At 50.1% G+C, this 15,851-nt stretch overlaps 1 protein-coding gene across 4 annotated transcripts in view; it reads right to left on the bottom strand.

The window, feature by feature from the left end:
* Positions 1–1,233: 1,233 nt before the first annotated feature.
* Positions 1,234–15,851, bottom strand: part of RPH3AL (rabphilin 3A like (without C2 domains)) — a 42,273-nt gene continuing 27,655 nt past the window's right edge. For all 4 annotated transcript variants that reach the window (XM_086763404.1, XM_086763407.1, XM_086763403.1 and 1 more), the window contains exons 8-10: positions 11,591–11,704; positions 10,933–11,115; positions 1,234–4,127 (exon numbers count right to left, since the gene is read on the bottom strand). In XM_086763404.1, the coding sequence (XP_086619530.1) occupies positions 4,093–4,127; positions 10,933–11,115; positions 11,591–11,704 (332 nt within the window). In that variant the 3' untranslated portion in view covers positions 1,234–4,092. The remainder of the gene's footprint in view (positions 4,128–10,932; positions 11,116–11,590; positions 11,705–15,851) is intronic.

Genomic DNA, 15,851 nt, shown 5'->3' on the forward strand with positions numbered 1-15,851 from the left:
CTGTCACCTGCCATCTTGTGCCTGCTGAAAGTCTCATTACTTGATTGCAGCATTGGCCCTTCAAAAAAAACTTCACCCTGAACTCTCCTCCAATCACACCCACCTGAGGAAACAAGGTGTTATGATCAGAAGAGGAGACTCCATCGCGGAGAGGAACAAAGTGATGGGAGTGACGGCAGGAAGAAATGAGAGAGGTGGGCTGGTGAGACAGCGCTGCTGCCAGCCCTCTTCCCTGGAAGGAGACATCATCTGGGAGGGGTGAGGAGGAGGAGGAGAGAAGAGCAATTGCCGCTAACTTTTATTTCACAAATAAACTCCAGCCATCTGCAGAGATTACCTGCCATTTTGTGTCACTGTCCAGGCACTCCAGCTGATGGTCCAGGGCTTTCGCTGTCCGATTCAGTAACGGCCAGAAACACACTGTCCAAACACCAGCTGGTAGCCCGTTTGCTTCAGCTACATTGAACTACTACGCATGGTTCCCACAGAGAAAGCATCCCCTTTCCCCTCAAACTATAGATGCAAAAAGCAAACATGGAAACATGGCAATTCAGGGACAGTGTTTTTGACTCAGAGAGATCCCGCAGACAACTCTCCCATACATCGGTTGTTGTCATGGCAAGCAGAGGGGGGAAGGAACAACGTAAGAGGTAGTTAGTCCTTGACACGCTCCATCCTTGGACTAATGGCAGCTCCCCAGCAAACAATCCCAACAGCAATTATCAAGGCGCTTTTAAAACGGGAAAAGCAAAAACAGATTAAAAAGCCATTTGAAACCTTGAAGCTGAATGCCAAGTGGAAGGGAACGCAGAGCAGCCAGGGCTGCACGCGCTCGCCGAACAATGTGGAGATGCTTCTCTGTAGGCAAAGCTAAATGGACCCCAATTGTCAAACCGGAGCGAGTGACAAGCCTTGGGAGGCCACCGGGACAGCACTTGACAGAAGGGCAAGTGGTGCTGCTTTATGCTTAGTGGTTACAACACGGAAAACCATCCACGGAGGGGCTGAGGAGCAGACACGTGCCCCCTGCCATCGCCAGCACAAGGTACCGAAGAGGGGTAAGACAAAAGATGACTTTCAAGTGCAGAATTCAATTACACTCCAGCCGTGTGAATCACCATTCCACTGGCTGGATTATTTTTTTTCCATGCTGGAGCCAGCCCAAGAATTTGGAGAGTATCTGCAACCTGGGAATGGAAAAAAACCTTTTTACTATTTCAAGAATGGCAAGCATTTGTAAGTCAGCCAAAGCTTTATTGTTTCCAGTAGTAAAACACTACATAAAAGTTGTAAGGGATGGAGACGAAAACAACAAAATAATAAAAGAAACACAAGTGATCAGAACAGAGTGAGCACTATCCACTGAGCCCTTCCTGCCCACCTTAAGTCAACAAAAAAGGCAGTTAACTGACACAGGTTTCGGATAATACTCTGACCAAAGCTACAAAACACAACCAAGAGAGACGCAACAAAGAAAAGTGGTCTTTGATAGAAAAGTCTGTGCACAGAGGTGTGGATATTCCTCTGTCACATTCATATGTGGGAGGTAACATTCTCTCAGGCTAGATCCTTTCCTCGACCCAAGAGGAGCAAGTCTTTCCGTACACAACCAAATGGTTCTTCTGGTTCAAACTTAGATGGAATGACTCCATGGAGATAAAAAAAACAAAGGTAAAAAAAGAAAGGTTTCCAGTATCACCGGTACAAGAGCAGTCCCAAATTTATCTCAAACCTAGTCTCAGTTAAAAATCAAGCTTCATGCCTCAAAGCAGCACAGTAAGCCAGCAAGGATCACCAGGTTCCTGTGCAGAGCTGGCACCCCACAATGCGGTAAAAAGCCCTAAGATGCGAGGGTGGGGGTGAAAACACACCTGACCTGCCTGCACTGCCCAGGAATGAAGCACAAGAAACACGAGAAGAGTTAAAAATTACATCCTCAATTTCAAAAACTCTTTCCAACTCAGTGCAGAGTTTCTGATGAGAAAGTAACAGGTTTAAAGAAAACTGATTCAATTTTTAAGTGTCTTTTTCCTTCTTCTTCTATAGAAGAACCGAGGCTGGCAGCTAGGCTGTCTGAGGCACTGTGGTAATGAGAGTGCGAGCAAGACAGCCTCAGCAGGACTGTCACAAGCTCCAAGGCAAGACAGGACTTTTTTGTGGCAAACACTTCTGAAATTGAAGACCCTGCAGCTCTCAGAAGAAACAGTATGACTTCAGCTCTGAAATCATACTGGTATTTCAGCAAAAGCTGACTTGTGGATTTACTTTTTCAGCTAATAATTTTGGCATTACCCCTTTCAGAGATGCAGCTGGTCAAGTCTCAATGGCCAAGTTTAAACAAAACAGACCACGACATAAAGCATCCCTCAGTGGAGAACAACCTCATCCCTTGTTCTCTTCAACACCAATGCTGTGAAGCCCACATCCAGTGGTTCCTCTTTACGCCATCTCAAAGAGCCCACATCACCCCAATTTTTGTTTTATTTTTTAAAAGGGCAGAAACAGATCATGGAGAAAGAGCTGGAAGGATTTTCCCAGCAACTTGTCACAGCACATGAGCTGGAACAGCAGTAAGGGAATGGTCCTCTGTTGGATCACGCTCTTCTAGAAAGAAAGTCAAGGATGGATTTCAGATCTGTTAGAGTGTTCCAGCTCCCAATCTCATTTATCTTCATACTGTAGCCATTTGTAAGAGCATATACTACACGCACAGAGCGCCCAGCAGCAAAGAACAGAACAAAAGAGTAATAAGCAAGGGAAAAGGCTGACATTAACAGGTACAAATTGCCTGTAAATTCATTATTTCAGAGGGAACTTTTTGGAGTACTTTGTTTCTTCAGCAAAAGACGGGTCAAATCCAAAGTATTTAATAAAAATCCACAGACTCCCACTTGCCTAGTATGGGTTTTGTTCAGGCCTTCAAAGATCTAATTGCTCTAGAGATGTCAGGTAATTTGATTTTCCTCATCTGCCAGGCCTTGGAGGGAAACTGTCCATCCTGGAGAATAAGCAGGAGCAGGGCACGCAGCTTTCTGCAGCCTGACTCATGATGACACCATCACAGTCAGCCAGATGCTCAAGACTCGCAGGAAAAAGGTAAAACAAAGGTCTCTGCTCATGCAAGAGCTGACAAGGTGTGCACGTAGGAGGAGAATCTCCAGAGCTGAACAAGATGAAGTAATTTGAAAGCTTTTATCCAATTTGGGCACACAAAGGCACCCAGCAGGCCATGGAGCGGTGGGCATTCTCCCACCAGGAGCTGCAGCACACACACACTGCCCACGACCTCACGGCCAAAGCACCACCCTCACCGCAGAACGCACAGGCCAGCGCACAGCCAGGACTGAAAAACTCATAGCAAACTTCTCCAAGTGCTTCTTTACTAACTGAATCATCTCCTTGAGCAGACAGCCCTATCCCAGAGAGACGTCAATGGAAGTGGACAGGAGCACAACTTCACCAGCTGATTCAGGATGTCCCCACCAAACTCACACCAACTCACACCAGAACAGCAATGACAAGAAATTCAAGGGGCAACACCCTGGTCCATGGCAGCCAAGTGCAAATCAGAGCCCCCGTCTCACCCTTGGGGTTCACAGAGGGAAAGTCATCCCTGAGCTGAGAAGCAGTAGAAGGGCTGCATTCTCCTCACAGCCCGTTTTGGAGAAGCAGGGGTGAACTTCCCTTTCTCCTGAAGGCTGCAAAGCCAGGACTGCGAGGCCAGGAGCTGAGCCCAGGGCTGGCCTTGGCAAGCCAGGAACAGCACAGGCAACACACATTCCTGCAGCTCCAGCAAGCACTTTGTGCGCCCCTTTCAACAGTGGTCTGGATCCCACGCAGCACCACACAGCATGGCACCCCTCTCCGAGCAGCACCCCGAAGTGTGTGTCAGGCAGCAGAAGGGGAAACCAGACCAATCCATAAACCAGATCAGTGAGGCAGGGAGGACAGGCAGGCGCTTTCCCAGGTGCCGTTGTGTTGCCAGAATCATAAAGTCGCCACCGGCAGCAGTTGTTGTCTGGAGCGAGGTCTACAGGAGCGCGCAAGGGGCAAGAGTTGGCTCCAGGCACAGCAGCTCCATCTTCACCTTCATCAGCATCGTGTTCTGGTGTGGATGCGTCGTTTGCCTATAAAATACATAAAGACAAAAGTTTTATTTGGAAAGAAGTGAAGGGGAAAGTCTTGACAAAGTTATTTTCCATTCCTTTTACACACTCAGTGCCATTTTAAGAGCTTCCTAAAAATAATAATGAAGAGAACTTCTGTGCATCATTACTCCACACTCTGTCAGCAGTCAGGGCCCATTAAACTTTATTAAAGAAAGAAAAGACAGGGGAGAGAAACGAGGAAAGAAGGAGAAAGAAGGAGTTGTACTGCTAGAACTGGTCCTCTAGTACATGCTTCCCTCAAAGGGCCAAGTCAGACAAAAATCCAAGCTCTCAGCCATTTCCAAACCAGGGGACAGCATCCACGTGTCACAGAGCACATCCTCCACGTGACCCCCCGCCCCCATCTTCCATGTGCTTGGGCTGTGGACAGGAGCTTCAGCAGAACACAACCCTTGCCCATGGCTGCGGATGGGTGCAGGACAACACTGCTCCACTGCAGAAGACACTGGCTCACATCGACTGAACGAACCTGAGCTAATCACCTCAGCAGCCTCTGGCAAAACTCAGGGTCTGCTGGGACACGCTGGTTCCAGCGCATGGGGTGAAACGCTGGGCTGGCAATGTGGAGAGCTCTAAGGCAATGGTGCGTCAATATTAACTTCTTTCCCCCTTCTCTGAACTGAAGGGAGCACAAATTACATTGACTCCTGGAGAAAGGCCAGGGGATGTCTCCAGTCACTGCCATTCAAGGCACAAGGAGTCCTGTAAATTCCTCTCATCAGCTACTGGCCAAAGTCCCAGTTGAAAGACAGTCTTCCAAGCCATAAAACCTCTCCATAGGTTTACAAAGACTCCAAAATCCAGACTTCTAACTTGTGTATTACTGATGTCCCACGCTTTTTCCTTCACGCTTTGTTTTGAGAGATTACATCAACTATTGCCCTCAGTGCTTTGTGCAAAATGCTGAATAGAAAGTTGGAAGCACGAGGAGTAAACGTATTGCACAGGGCAGAGAATAAGTCTAAGGACGTGGGGGCAGGAGGCCAGACAGGCTGTTTGATCAAAGACCAAAGCACAGACCTCTGCAATGTGAAAGAAGGCACAAAAAAATAGGAGCTTCGTCTTCAGCAGCTGTCTTGTTTCCAGATATATTGAGTAAACGAGGCAAGAGAATGAGTCTTTGTCATTCCTCTGTTCTCAAGGAAAACATCTTCAATTTAAAACTCCATAAAGAATTACAGAAATAGTGAAAGTAATTTATTTTTTTAGGTGCTAAAGCTTTTTTTTACTTAACTTCAAAGCGGACTCAAAAGAGCTGAAAATGTTTTGGTTCTGCTACTTGAGAATGAAAATATTTAATTCCTTAAAACGTGGAAGGGGGCATACGCTTCCTCTGAGGTTCATATTTACAAATGCATTGTATCCAGAACGCAAGCCTTGAATCATTTCCTAACGCTGTCGCTACCCAAAGACATGTTTTATTTATAAATACGGCAGGACTATGTGGTGCTCTGCAGTATCAATACGAGGAGGCAGAGACAGCTCAAAGCTTCTCAGCCATGAAGGCACAATTCAATTTTTTTTCGCTTTGTGGAAGAGGGACAACTCATCCTCCTTGGCAGCAGGAAAACTCAATCCCGCGGCAGCAAGCTTTGAGCAAAGGGAGGCAAACGGCAACGTCCAAAGATTGATGGGGCAGCCAGTGCAGGAGGCAGAGGCTTGGAGGGGAGAGGCTGGGTGTGGGTGAGGGTCTCTCCTCCACATCCAACTCCCTCTTCCCTCCTGTCCTGTGCCCTCAGTGCAGGCAGAGGTTGAAGGCAGAGGGAGGAAGAGCAGGGGTTGCAAGCATAGCTCCCTCACACAGTAGCCCACCCATTCCACCCCACTGCAAAGTCAGCCCTGGAAGACTACACCATTTGGCTGCAGCTCACGCAGACGAGGGAGCAAGGAGTCTGAAAATTTTAAGCAACTTTCTCACCAAGCACAGGAAAACAAAAGTCACCTCCCCAAAGACTGCCACAAAGAAAGTCGTTAAAGAAATTAGTATCCCATTTGGAGCCTAATTACTGTTAGGATAATTTTTTTTTTCCTACATGGAAGGGAGTAGTCAGACCCACTGAAGCAAAATGTTACCTCCTCATCATCCCCGAGGGAGCAAAACAGACATCTGAGAAACAGAAGGGAAGAAAAAAAAAAAAAGTTAATGCTTTAACTTCAAAGATGCCCTGAGAATTTCCTGCCATCAAAATAATGCAGAATGGCTCTGCCTGTCTCATGTATTAACAGCTTGCATATTTATGAGTAAAAGTTGATGCCTACCCCAGCCAAGGAGGCACTGAGCCACGGTGAGAGTGACACCACCTCATTTCTAAATCCAGTCAATTCCTGAAAGACAGGGCATAAATCTCCCCAAATTAAGAGAGCTGGAAGCAGCATTTCCTGCCCGTCTCTCTCTCAGCTCCAGGCCCTTTTCTCAGCTCTGCTCAGCCTCTCCCAGCATGACAGCTACAAAGCAAGCAGCCAAAGGGAGGTCTCCAGAAGCTACAGCTTCACCACCCTGGGAGAAGGGTCCAGGCTGGACCTGCTGACCTCTGGAGGTCCTTCCAGCCGGTCTCACCCTGTGACTGCAGGCCACAACCTTTCTTACACCCCACCAGGCTCTGCCATCACCATCTCAGCTCCCAGGCTCAGCACCGCCACCGTTTAACGTGGCTCTGTTTAACTGCCAGCTGCTGCACCGCTCTAAGTATTAAAGATTTACACAACACACTGGCAAACAGCAGAGACGGGGAGACTGTGATTTGCATTCAGATGTATGCTACTCATTCATTAGTTTATCTTGTGGCTTTTCTCAGATCTCCTCTTTTAAGCACAAGTTAGTGCCTTCTCCAGCCCCACAGCCCATGCCCTAACGGCAAGCTGTTCAGGTGAACCACAGAATACCAAAGAGGATTGACCCATTCCTGAGACCAGGTCCTCAGAAGACACCGAGGACCCCACCAACTGGGACTCAACAAAGCAGAACTTGCTACTGATCTGAGGAGAGATGCCTTTTGCTCTCCATTTACCCTCTGCAGCAGCTCAAAGATGTTATCCCCATTAAAAGCTCTCCATGGGCTAATGAAAACCACTGTAATATTGACAATTTCTTCGTTTAATTCTGTTTAATATTCCCTTTCTTTAATAAAAATGTCATAATTAACAACAGGGAGGATTTTGCTCTTTTTTAACCAAAGCATCTCTTAACGCATCAGCTGCACAGCCAGAGCAAGGTGAGTCACCTCCCTAGCTGAGGGCAACTAAGGGAAAAAAAGATTGTGCTTTTCCTGTGTGCAAATTTCACTCTCTTCAGGATAAAACATTCTCCAGCAAAACCAACACATGACCTTCTTCCTAACAGCTATCATGTCGGAGTGGGTAGCTCCAGGAACTGGAGCTTCAGAAGAAGAAACACCAGACCCTCAGAAAACGATGCTTTTGAAAGCAGGTGGTTAAAAAAAAAAAAAATTGGCAGTGTCTCAACTCACCACTCTCTTCTGCAACTTTGGTTCATGGGCTGAGGTTGCCTAAATCCCAGTGCAGCTCTGACAATGAGTCATTTTATGACAAACCCCAGGCTTCATTATCTGCCTCACCAAACCCCAGCCGGAGCCACACACTGGAAATGTACAAAGTCGTCTTTACAGCTCCTCGTTTTCCCTTGGCTGCATGACCACGCTGTCGTCTTGGCCTTCAGGCTTAAAGAGCTAAGAACTATGAGAGCAGCTGCATTTGCAGTACCACTCCCTAATTCCCTCTTCTGGCTGTGGCCTGGGATTTAAGGATGCTGAAGTGATCTGCAAAGTCGCACTTGAGAGTGGAATTAGAGCAGAGGTGAGAAAAAGAAGTGAAAAAAAGTCACCGGTAGAACAACACCTGAGGTGCTAATATGAAGCAAAAATTGCTCCCAATACAGTGATGGAAAGTTTCAGAGCCTTTCAGAAAAGCTGTACCAGAATCTCCCTTTAAAGTTCTCATTCTGCAACTGAGGATCAGAAATTTAAATGAGAAAGGATCTTTGCCCCTTGCTCTGCTTTTCTCTCACAGCAGAGCACAGGGACTGTCCCACAGGCAGGGAGACACAGCCAAGAGTTTTGCCGGTCTTGACACACGGCACCCATCACCTCCACCACTCTCTAAAGAGATGAAACAGCTAGAGCAGCCTCTGCTCTTTGGCAAATACTGGCATCCAGAGGGACGCGTGTAAAGCCCCTCACAGACAGACAAAGCTTTAATCGAAATGAAGATGACGAGATGCACTGCCGCTTGTCCCAAGGCTCCCAGCGTTTGCATGCCCCAGACGACCTCCAGCTTCCCAGAGCACGTGAACCCTTCTGCAGAACAGCCTTCCTAGGGGACTACAGCGTTGGTTTAGCCCTTCTCTTCACATTCTGCTCTTGCCAGCTGCTGGCCCTCGGGCATTCGGTATTGCAGCCTCCTGGATGTCTGATCCGCTCAAGCCACCTGCTAGAACACGAGCTGCACAGAACACGAGGCAATGGAGCTGTATCGCTGCGTAACGCTGATTGCTGAATTCATACGTAATGGATCGTGATTGCCAACAGTTCACTGCACAGATCACGCTGTGGCAGCGTCTCTCCAGCTGGGCACGTTAAGTGCCCTCAGAGTAAATGAATACCAATCACACTCATCCCTGCTGCTCACCTGCTGCACAGTGGCAAGGCCACATCCCCATCCCAAACCCAGAGGGAAAACAAAGTCACCCTTCCTTTCTCCTCCCCACCCTGAAGTGCTGAAGATGGTCCACACTGTGGGACAGAGCATACAGCTGTGTCAAGCACAACACTGGCACATCACGTACCTCCCACAACGTGCTCAGGTTCCAGCTTTGCCTCCTTGCAGACCCCTTTGGTAGAGCCTCAAACCCTACCACACCAGCACCCGTGTTGCAGAAAGGAGCACGAGGTCCAATGCTGGCACAGGACAGGCTTGAAGACAGGTCAGCTGCTCTGTAGCCCACCCTGTCATCTTCGGTGGCCACAGATCTTGGGAGGAAGGGAGTAGCTCAGCCTGTGCTACCTAATTCCCTGCGAGCACCCAGCAGCTCCCCGGCCCAGGAGGATGCTTAGCTGGTGGCTGGTTCCCTGGCATAACACAGAGAACCCCGCCTGCTGCTTCCCTCCATCAGCTCCCAAGCCCATGCCTGCCAATCGCAACAACTGCTAGGTCGTTCCCCGCCAGCACACGTGAGGAGAAATATTCACTGCTGTCTCTCCTACCAAAGCACTCGCTGCTGCATCCACCACACCTGAACAAAGCAGCCCCTTCTGCAGGAAGACTGGGAAATAAATGACCCCAGATGTAATAAAGATGTTTACGGGTATTCTCTAGTCAGGCAACGTGGCTTAAGCTTTTCCTCAGCAGCATCCTCTCAGGGATCTCAGGGACTATTTTAAACTGGGCTCACGAGATTACTATAGTTTTCAATTTTTAAATATATGTCCACGCTGCCTGTCATTTTTATCCCTCCCCTGCCTAGCAAGGAGAGATCCCACTGGAAAGCATTGACTCCTTGTGCCAAGCTTTGCATACGAGTCTTTTAGCAGGAAAAAGGCATTTTCTGCCTGTGAGAGATTGCACTGTCATGGCCAGGCAGCAGTTAGCTCGAACAGCTGGCAGGAAAGCTCCAAAGCGTTAAGCACTGTACACACACACCACCCAGGTGTGCATCCATCCCAACCCTCAGCATAGCCACGTAGCATCAGCGAGGAAAACCACCCAAAGGATCACAGCCGCCATCCACCACCATCCCACAGAACAACCTGCTGCTCTGCTCTGGCAGGCAGCAGAGCCGACACACAAGGGGAATTGGCCGTCTCTAACGCCGCAGCCAACAGCGGCTTAAAATAAACCGCCCCATCCGGGGCGGCACGGTAATCCAGAGAGAGGATGGACGGACAGAGCAGAAGCATCACCCATCCGATTCACTTTCTGAAAATTAAAGAAACCTGCAAATCTGGGAAACTTGGGGAGGGAGGGAAGAGGTAGAAACAATTTTAAGCCAGCTATTTCTAGTGGGAAGCGTGGGGAGGGGGACTATGACTCCATGTTGCACTAAAGGATAAACCTCCTCTGTCTAATCCAATTTACGCCTCAACATGCACAGCACAGAACGGGCTCAGGAACAAAAGGAGTGGCAGTTCACAGGGCGGCAGGAACGCTCTGGAGGGAGCGGTGCTAAATGATAACTTAAGGGGTTATTGAATAGATTAGCGGGAACCGCAGAGAGAACGCATTTGCATCTCTTTCAGCCGCTCCAGATCAGATGTGATAGCAGCCTCTGCTCTCACAGTCACTTAATTGTTCCAACATTGTTGAGGGGGAAAAAGTGTTTTTTTTTTCTGCACTGCAGAGTTCTGGGAAGAGCCACACTTGGCTTTAGGAGCCATCTAACATTAGGAAAAATTTTACTCAGTCTCATAAAGCTGCTGGACTTCTGTTTTGCTTCAGGAAAAGCTCAGTCTGCAGGGCAGATGGGAGCCCTGGGCCTTGCAGGGGGACAGACCCAGGCCACGGCTGCTCTGGGAGGTGGGTGTAAGCAGCTCCCACCCCAGACAACTGCTCACATTGCAGAACAGATTCTGCACTTGGGGAAAAGGATAGGAGTGAGGAATAATGCTGTGACAGCATCTGCCACGAGAAAAGCAGCAGGGAAAGGGGATCTCAGGCCACAGCTTTGCCAGGTGTGCCTTTGAGAAAGCTGCACTTTGAGGGAAGTCAGCCCCAAAAGCACAGATCTGCCCATAGAGGAGGTTCAGCTTACCAGGGACTCTGCTGCCAACATCGCTGTCGCGCCCATCTGCTGGCTGGTCGCTCTGGCAGCTCTCCGTGGCGCTGAGGGCAACCCCCTGCTCGCTGCCCAGGCTGCTGCCGCTCCCTGAGAGGGCAGGGGAGTGGGTGCTGCCCAGCACCCTGCCCGTGGCCTGGTTGGGTTCCTCAGCGGGTGCTGCAGGGACACAACAGACATGCTGCTGTGGGAGGGAAAAGTGAGTGCAGATACTCTACCAGGTCCCAAGAGCAGCAGCCTCCCTGCTCCCAGCTGGGCACCCTCAAGGAGCAGGACCAAAACCCAGTTCCCATGCTCAGCTCCTATAACGGCACCAGTGGTTTCAGTGCTATAAAGTCAGGAGTAAGGAGCTGGCCAGAGATGTGCTGCCAGGTGGCCGGGAGCAGCTCCCAGCTACAAGGGCAGACCCCAAAAGACTGCAGGCAATGGAGCAACCTACCACCAGTTTGACCCATTTATACTACTCCAGTGAGAGAGGACCAGATCCTCCCCTGGCACAGCTAAAGCCAGCGGGCTGCAGCCGCACAGGGCAGGCAAGCGGCTGAGCCAAAATCTACCAAGTAGTACCAAGAGCCAAACGGTCAAGCACTTTACACTTCCCACCCTCCAACCACAAGGAACAGCAGCTCCTCACCCAGTCCTGCTCGGTTCTTTCTGCCTTGCGAGTCTTTTGACCCCGCAGGTAAAGGCTTGTCGTCCAGGCTGAAGGAACTGAATTCCGAGTCGCTCTCACTGTCGCTAGAAACCACTGCAGAAAAGATCAGGGGGAGGAGAGGAGAGAGACAGTCATTCACAATGTTCATAACACTTACCAAAGAGGGTGCCAGATGGATCCAAATAAAACACGAACAAATGCTGACTTGCTGATCACGTTCTCACTCTCCAAAAGGAGCCTGACCTGCAGTTCCCCCACAGCTGTTCACTCTTCCTCGCAAACACAATGTGTTTTTACTTTTTACAGATGATTTATAACTCTGCCACACACACTGCAGTGGTGCCAGCACCTGAAGCAGATGCACACATCACCAGTGCTCCTCTCCCAAACGTAACTGGGACCACGGGGACCACACCGCTCCTGCACTGCGCTTTGCTGCCCAAAGCTCCCTGCTGCAAAGCCGAGCGCCCCGCAGCATGGCTGGTCTGGCAGCTGGGCTCTGCTCCCGCTGACCCCTTGCTAGTATGCTAGCGAGCCCCCTCCTCGTTCCATTTGTGTGGGAGCAGCACGTTAAGGGCTGGGTACGAGGCCGGTTCCCGCCCAGCTGTGGGCAGAGGGGTCCTGGCTCCACCATTAGAGCACCCACGTTTGAGTAACACGGGGAGAGGGGCCAGCTTCTTCCAAGCCGCATTTCAAGTGCGGCAGTGCCTCTGTAGAGGCTCCAGGATCTACAAGGAGAACACCAGATAAATACTGAGCACATCAAATAAAAACCCCTGCAGCAATTACACAAAGAAGCAGCCTTATTAGCTCATCACCCATTCAGCAGACGCACATCTCTATCAGCACACTGCCCAGAACTATATTACTCCTATGTCTCCGAGGCTTAGGAGGCAAGGGTCGCTCCTCTTCTTCAAGCAGACTCTTTCCTCATTTCAAGGCTGCTTTTTTTCTTCTTCCCTCCCCAACCCTGCTGAACCCTGGCCCTAATCCTGTGGCTTTCCACCCTCCATAGTTTCCATAAGAGCTAGAAGAGCCTCATTTTGCCAGATACAACTTCCCAAATTGGCAGGTTGTTTCCACTTTTCCATGCAACTATGCAAGTACCCCCCCTGCTTATACCAGTGTAAGAGATAACTCGACTGCCAGCTGCTCTAGGTAAAATGAGAAAGGTGTTTTTCCATCTCCTGAGTTTCTGTAATGGTCTGATCTCAGAATAGAAATGATGGAGGAGGAGGAATGTAACAGGAAAATAGCTGTCTTTTGTTTGAGGGATTGCACCTACAGCATTTCTCCAGCTGACCAAGGCAGATACCTGCTCTCCTAGCAGCTCAAAAGCCATTTCAAACAGTGGGTCACAATTCCTGGTGGAAAGTACAATATTTGCTCATGTGAGACATAGAGTAGGCAACACTGCAACCTACAGCCTCTACAGCAGAAAAAGGAAGCCCCAGCTATTTCTTTACATTCATCAGTATGTATCTATAAGCTCACATTTACAAGAAATGAGCTCCCCGTTCTGCAGCTGAACAAACCCTTCACCCCCGCACTGTTACTCGTACGGCCCAGCCTCACGCTGCTGCCGGCACAGGAAGGACCTGGGTGCGGCGGTACAAGGTGACAGCCACGGGGTAGCAAAGAGAGCTGTCAGCTCATGTCTCTACATCAGCGCTAAAATTCACCGCAGGTCGTTCACAGGGCTACAAACCCCTCAAAACCGCCCGGGGCAGGACAACAGGTATCCATTCCCTCGCACAGGTGAGCACAAGCTGAGAAACATTTCTGCCAAGGACCTCGGCAGATGCTCCTGTATTCAGGCAGCAATCTGTACTACACTAAATATTTTCCTAAAAAAATTAATAGCTAAAATAGCACTTCTCTGGAGTTAACATCTCTGAGGATATTAAAGCTGGCTGCTAGTATTATTGCAAAGCATTATTGAAGCTGCCCCGGCAGGCAGCTCCCCGCGCACGACGTGCTGCTGGGAAGCACTGTGCCCCCTCCTCGCTGCCCGCACAGCCTTCCTCCAGACACCGGCTCCTGCGCCCACCACCTGCCTGAGGCTGGCCCTTCCTCTCCCAGTCTGCCGGCACCATCAGGAATGGGACTTCCCGCTTGCAGGGGAAGGGGCCGTGGAGCTGAGCCAGGCAGAGAGCAAAGCCCTGTCAAAAGCAGCGGGGCTGCGCTTCTGACTAGGAGTTCTGAAAGCTAACGTCTGGCTTTGGGCTTTGCTGTCTTAAAGACAGCTTCACTACTTCCCCAAAGCTCCCTGGGAGAGGTGGGGGACTATACAGATAAACTCTGCTAATAACAACCCAGACGTACCAGGCTCTTTGCTTCAAAATCAGCTCTGAGAATCATCCCAACCATCCCATTGCCCAATTCCCTCAGCAAATGCACTCCTGTCCCACTTGGTCACCACGCTTTTCTGGCCTCCTGGATTCACAAAAATCCATCGCTTTAGAACAGCTCCTTCTTCCATTCCAAGAATCCTTTAAAAATGCTGGAAGTCAGGATTTATTTGGAGAAGGCCCTGGTGACTCAGTGGAGGTGACTTTTGCTGCCTTCCCTTCTGCCATTCAGCAGCTCAGAGAGGACCAGGACAAGAGAAGGAAAATATTAATGACACGAAGGCACTCACATCGCAGGAGCAGCCCTGTCTGCTCTCATTTCCTCTGCTGCCATTAAGAGTGTATTTTACCCACCGCGCCAATGTTTCCCTTTAAGGTAATTTTTCTCCCAAAGCTCCCAGACCTTCTGCTGGCACTTTCCAGAGCCCAGAAGTCATAAATCTGGTGTTCCAGCAGCTGCTGATATATCAATAAGAGTCGCTGGACGGTCGTACCTTTAGAGAATGTAACAGATTTATCCCTCTCCATCTCCAGCTGACTGAGATAAAGCTCATTTAAAAATACGTCGAGATAAAACTGCAAGAAAAGCAGTATTCCCACAGGGAATGGGTCACTCAACAAGGGCCCGCACCCCTGCAGCTGCTGCCGGAGCCCGCGATCCCTCTGTTCAACCTCCGAGCTAGAGGTACCAGAGCCTCGTGGCACAGAGAGCCACAGGGAATGGCAAAGGGCTGCCGGGCTGCACTCAACCCCAGCAGCAGAGAATGCGGGAAGGCTGTGCAGAGGCCAAGGGAAAAGCAGCACTTGGCTGAGGCTGAGCTCTAATAGTAAATGCATGCATTTGGCAAGGGCACACCAAATGGGAAGAGCCAGCCACGCTCCCTCTGCTGCCCATCGCAGGGCAGAGCTCAGTCCCTGCACACACAAAGCTTGGCACTTCTTGCAGCTGCCAAAAACATGGCAAAAACACACGGGCATGCACGAGCGCCCCGCAGCAACGGCTCCAAACAGGCACACATGCCCAGCGCAGCCAAGATGCGCTGGATGGGCAAGCTGACCACGAGCCCTCGAGCACACGGTTCCCCTGCAGCACCCTTATCACCAGGCTTCGCGAGCGGGACCTCTGGAGAGCGGGGAGGCCAGCAGCTCCCGGTCACTGCAGGTGGCAGGGTCAGAGACGAAGAGTTTTCTTACAAAGCGTCTCACCCAGCGCAGCTCCCGCACTAAATCACACCCAGCACTGCCCCTACTTGCAGAGACATCTCCAAGCAGAAGTAGGGGACCAGACCCAACTGCCCTCCCTGTCAGAAGCAGCATGTGCAGCTTCAAACTTGTAGAGAAGCTGGCTCAGTGGCCTGCAGAGTGCTTGGTGTGCCCCAGCACACTCCCCTCTGCTGCATCGCTCGGGGATTTGGCCTCCAGCACACAGACACCAGACAAACCTGCTGCATCCCCCTGCCCAGCTGCTGCTCCTGCACCTCCGACAGCGCTGAGCCCAGCACGTCGCATTGCTTGGCACGTTGAAATGGGAGAAACCACTGGAGATCGAGCAGAGCAGCAGGCAGCCCTCATACCAAACAGCTCAGTAGCTCGGAGATCACACTGCTTTTTTCCATGCAGCTGCTTTACATTTTTTTTTCTGCAGAACTCAAGAGTTCAGAGGAAGGAAAGCCCTCTTGCTTATTGCTCCCCACCCCCAGGCAGCCCCATCCCACCTGACCCAGTGCAGAAACCCACCCACATTCCACCACACACAGCAGAGCAGCTCCCCAGCACAAGAAACATTCCTGCTATTCTCCCCATGACAATACATTTGCGCCTTAACTAATAGCAGGGTTCCCATGGCAACTGCTTGTTTATTACAGGAAAACTAAAGGCAATGGCAAATC

The sequence above is a fragment of the Chlamydotis macqueenii genome, chromosome 19 (assembly GCF_036417535.1).
Source record: "Chlamydotis macqueenii isolate bChlMac1 chromosome 19, bChlMac1.mat, whole genome shotgun sequence".
Taxonomy (NCBI): domain Eukaryota; kingdom Metazoa; phylum Chordata; class Aves; order Otidiformes; family Otididae; genus Chlamydotis; species Chlamydotis macqueenii.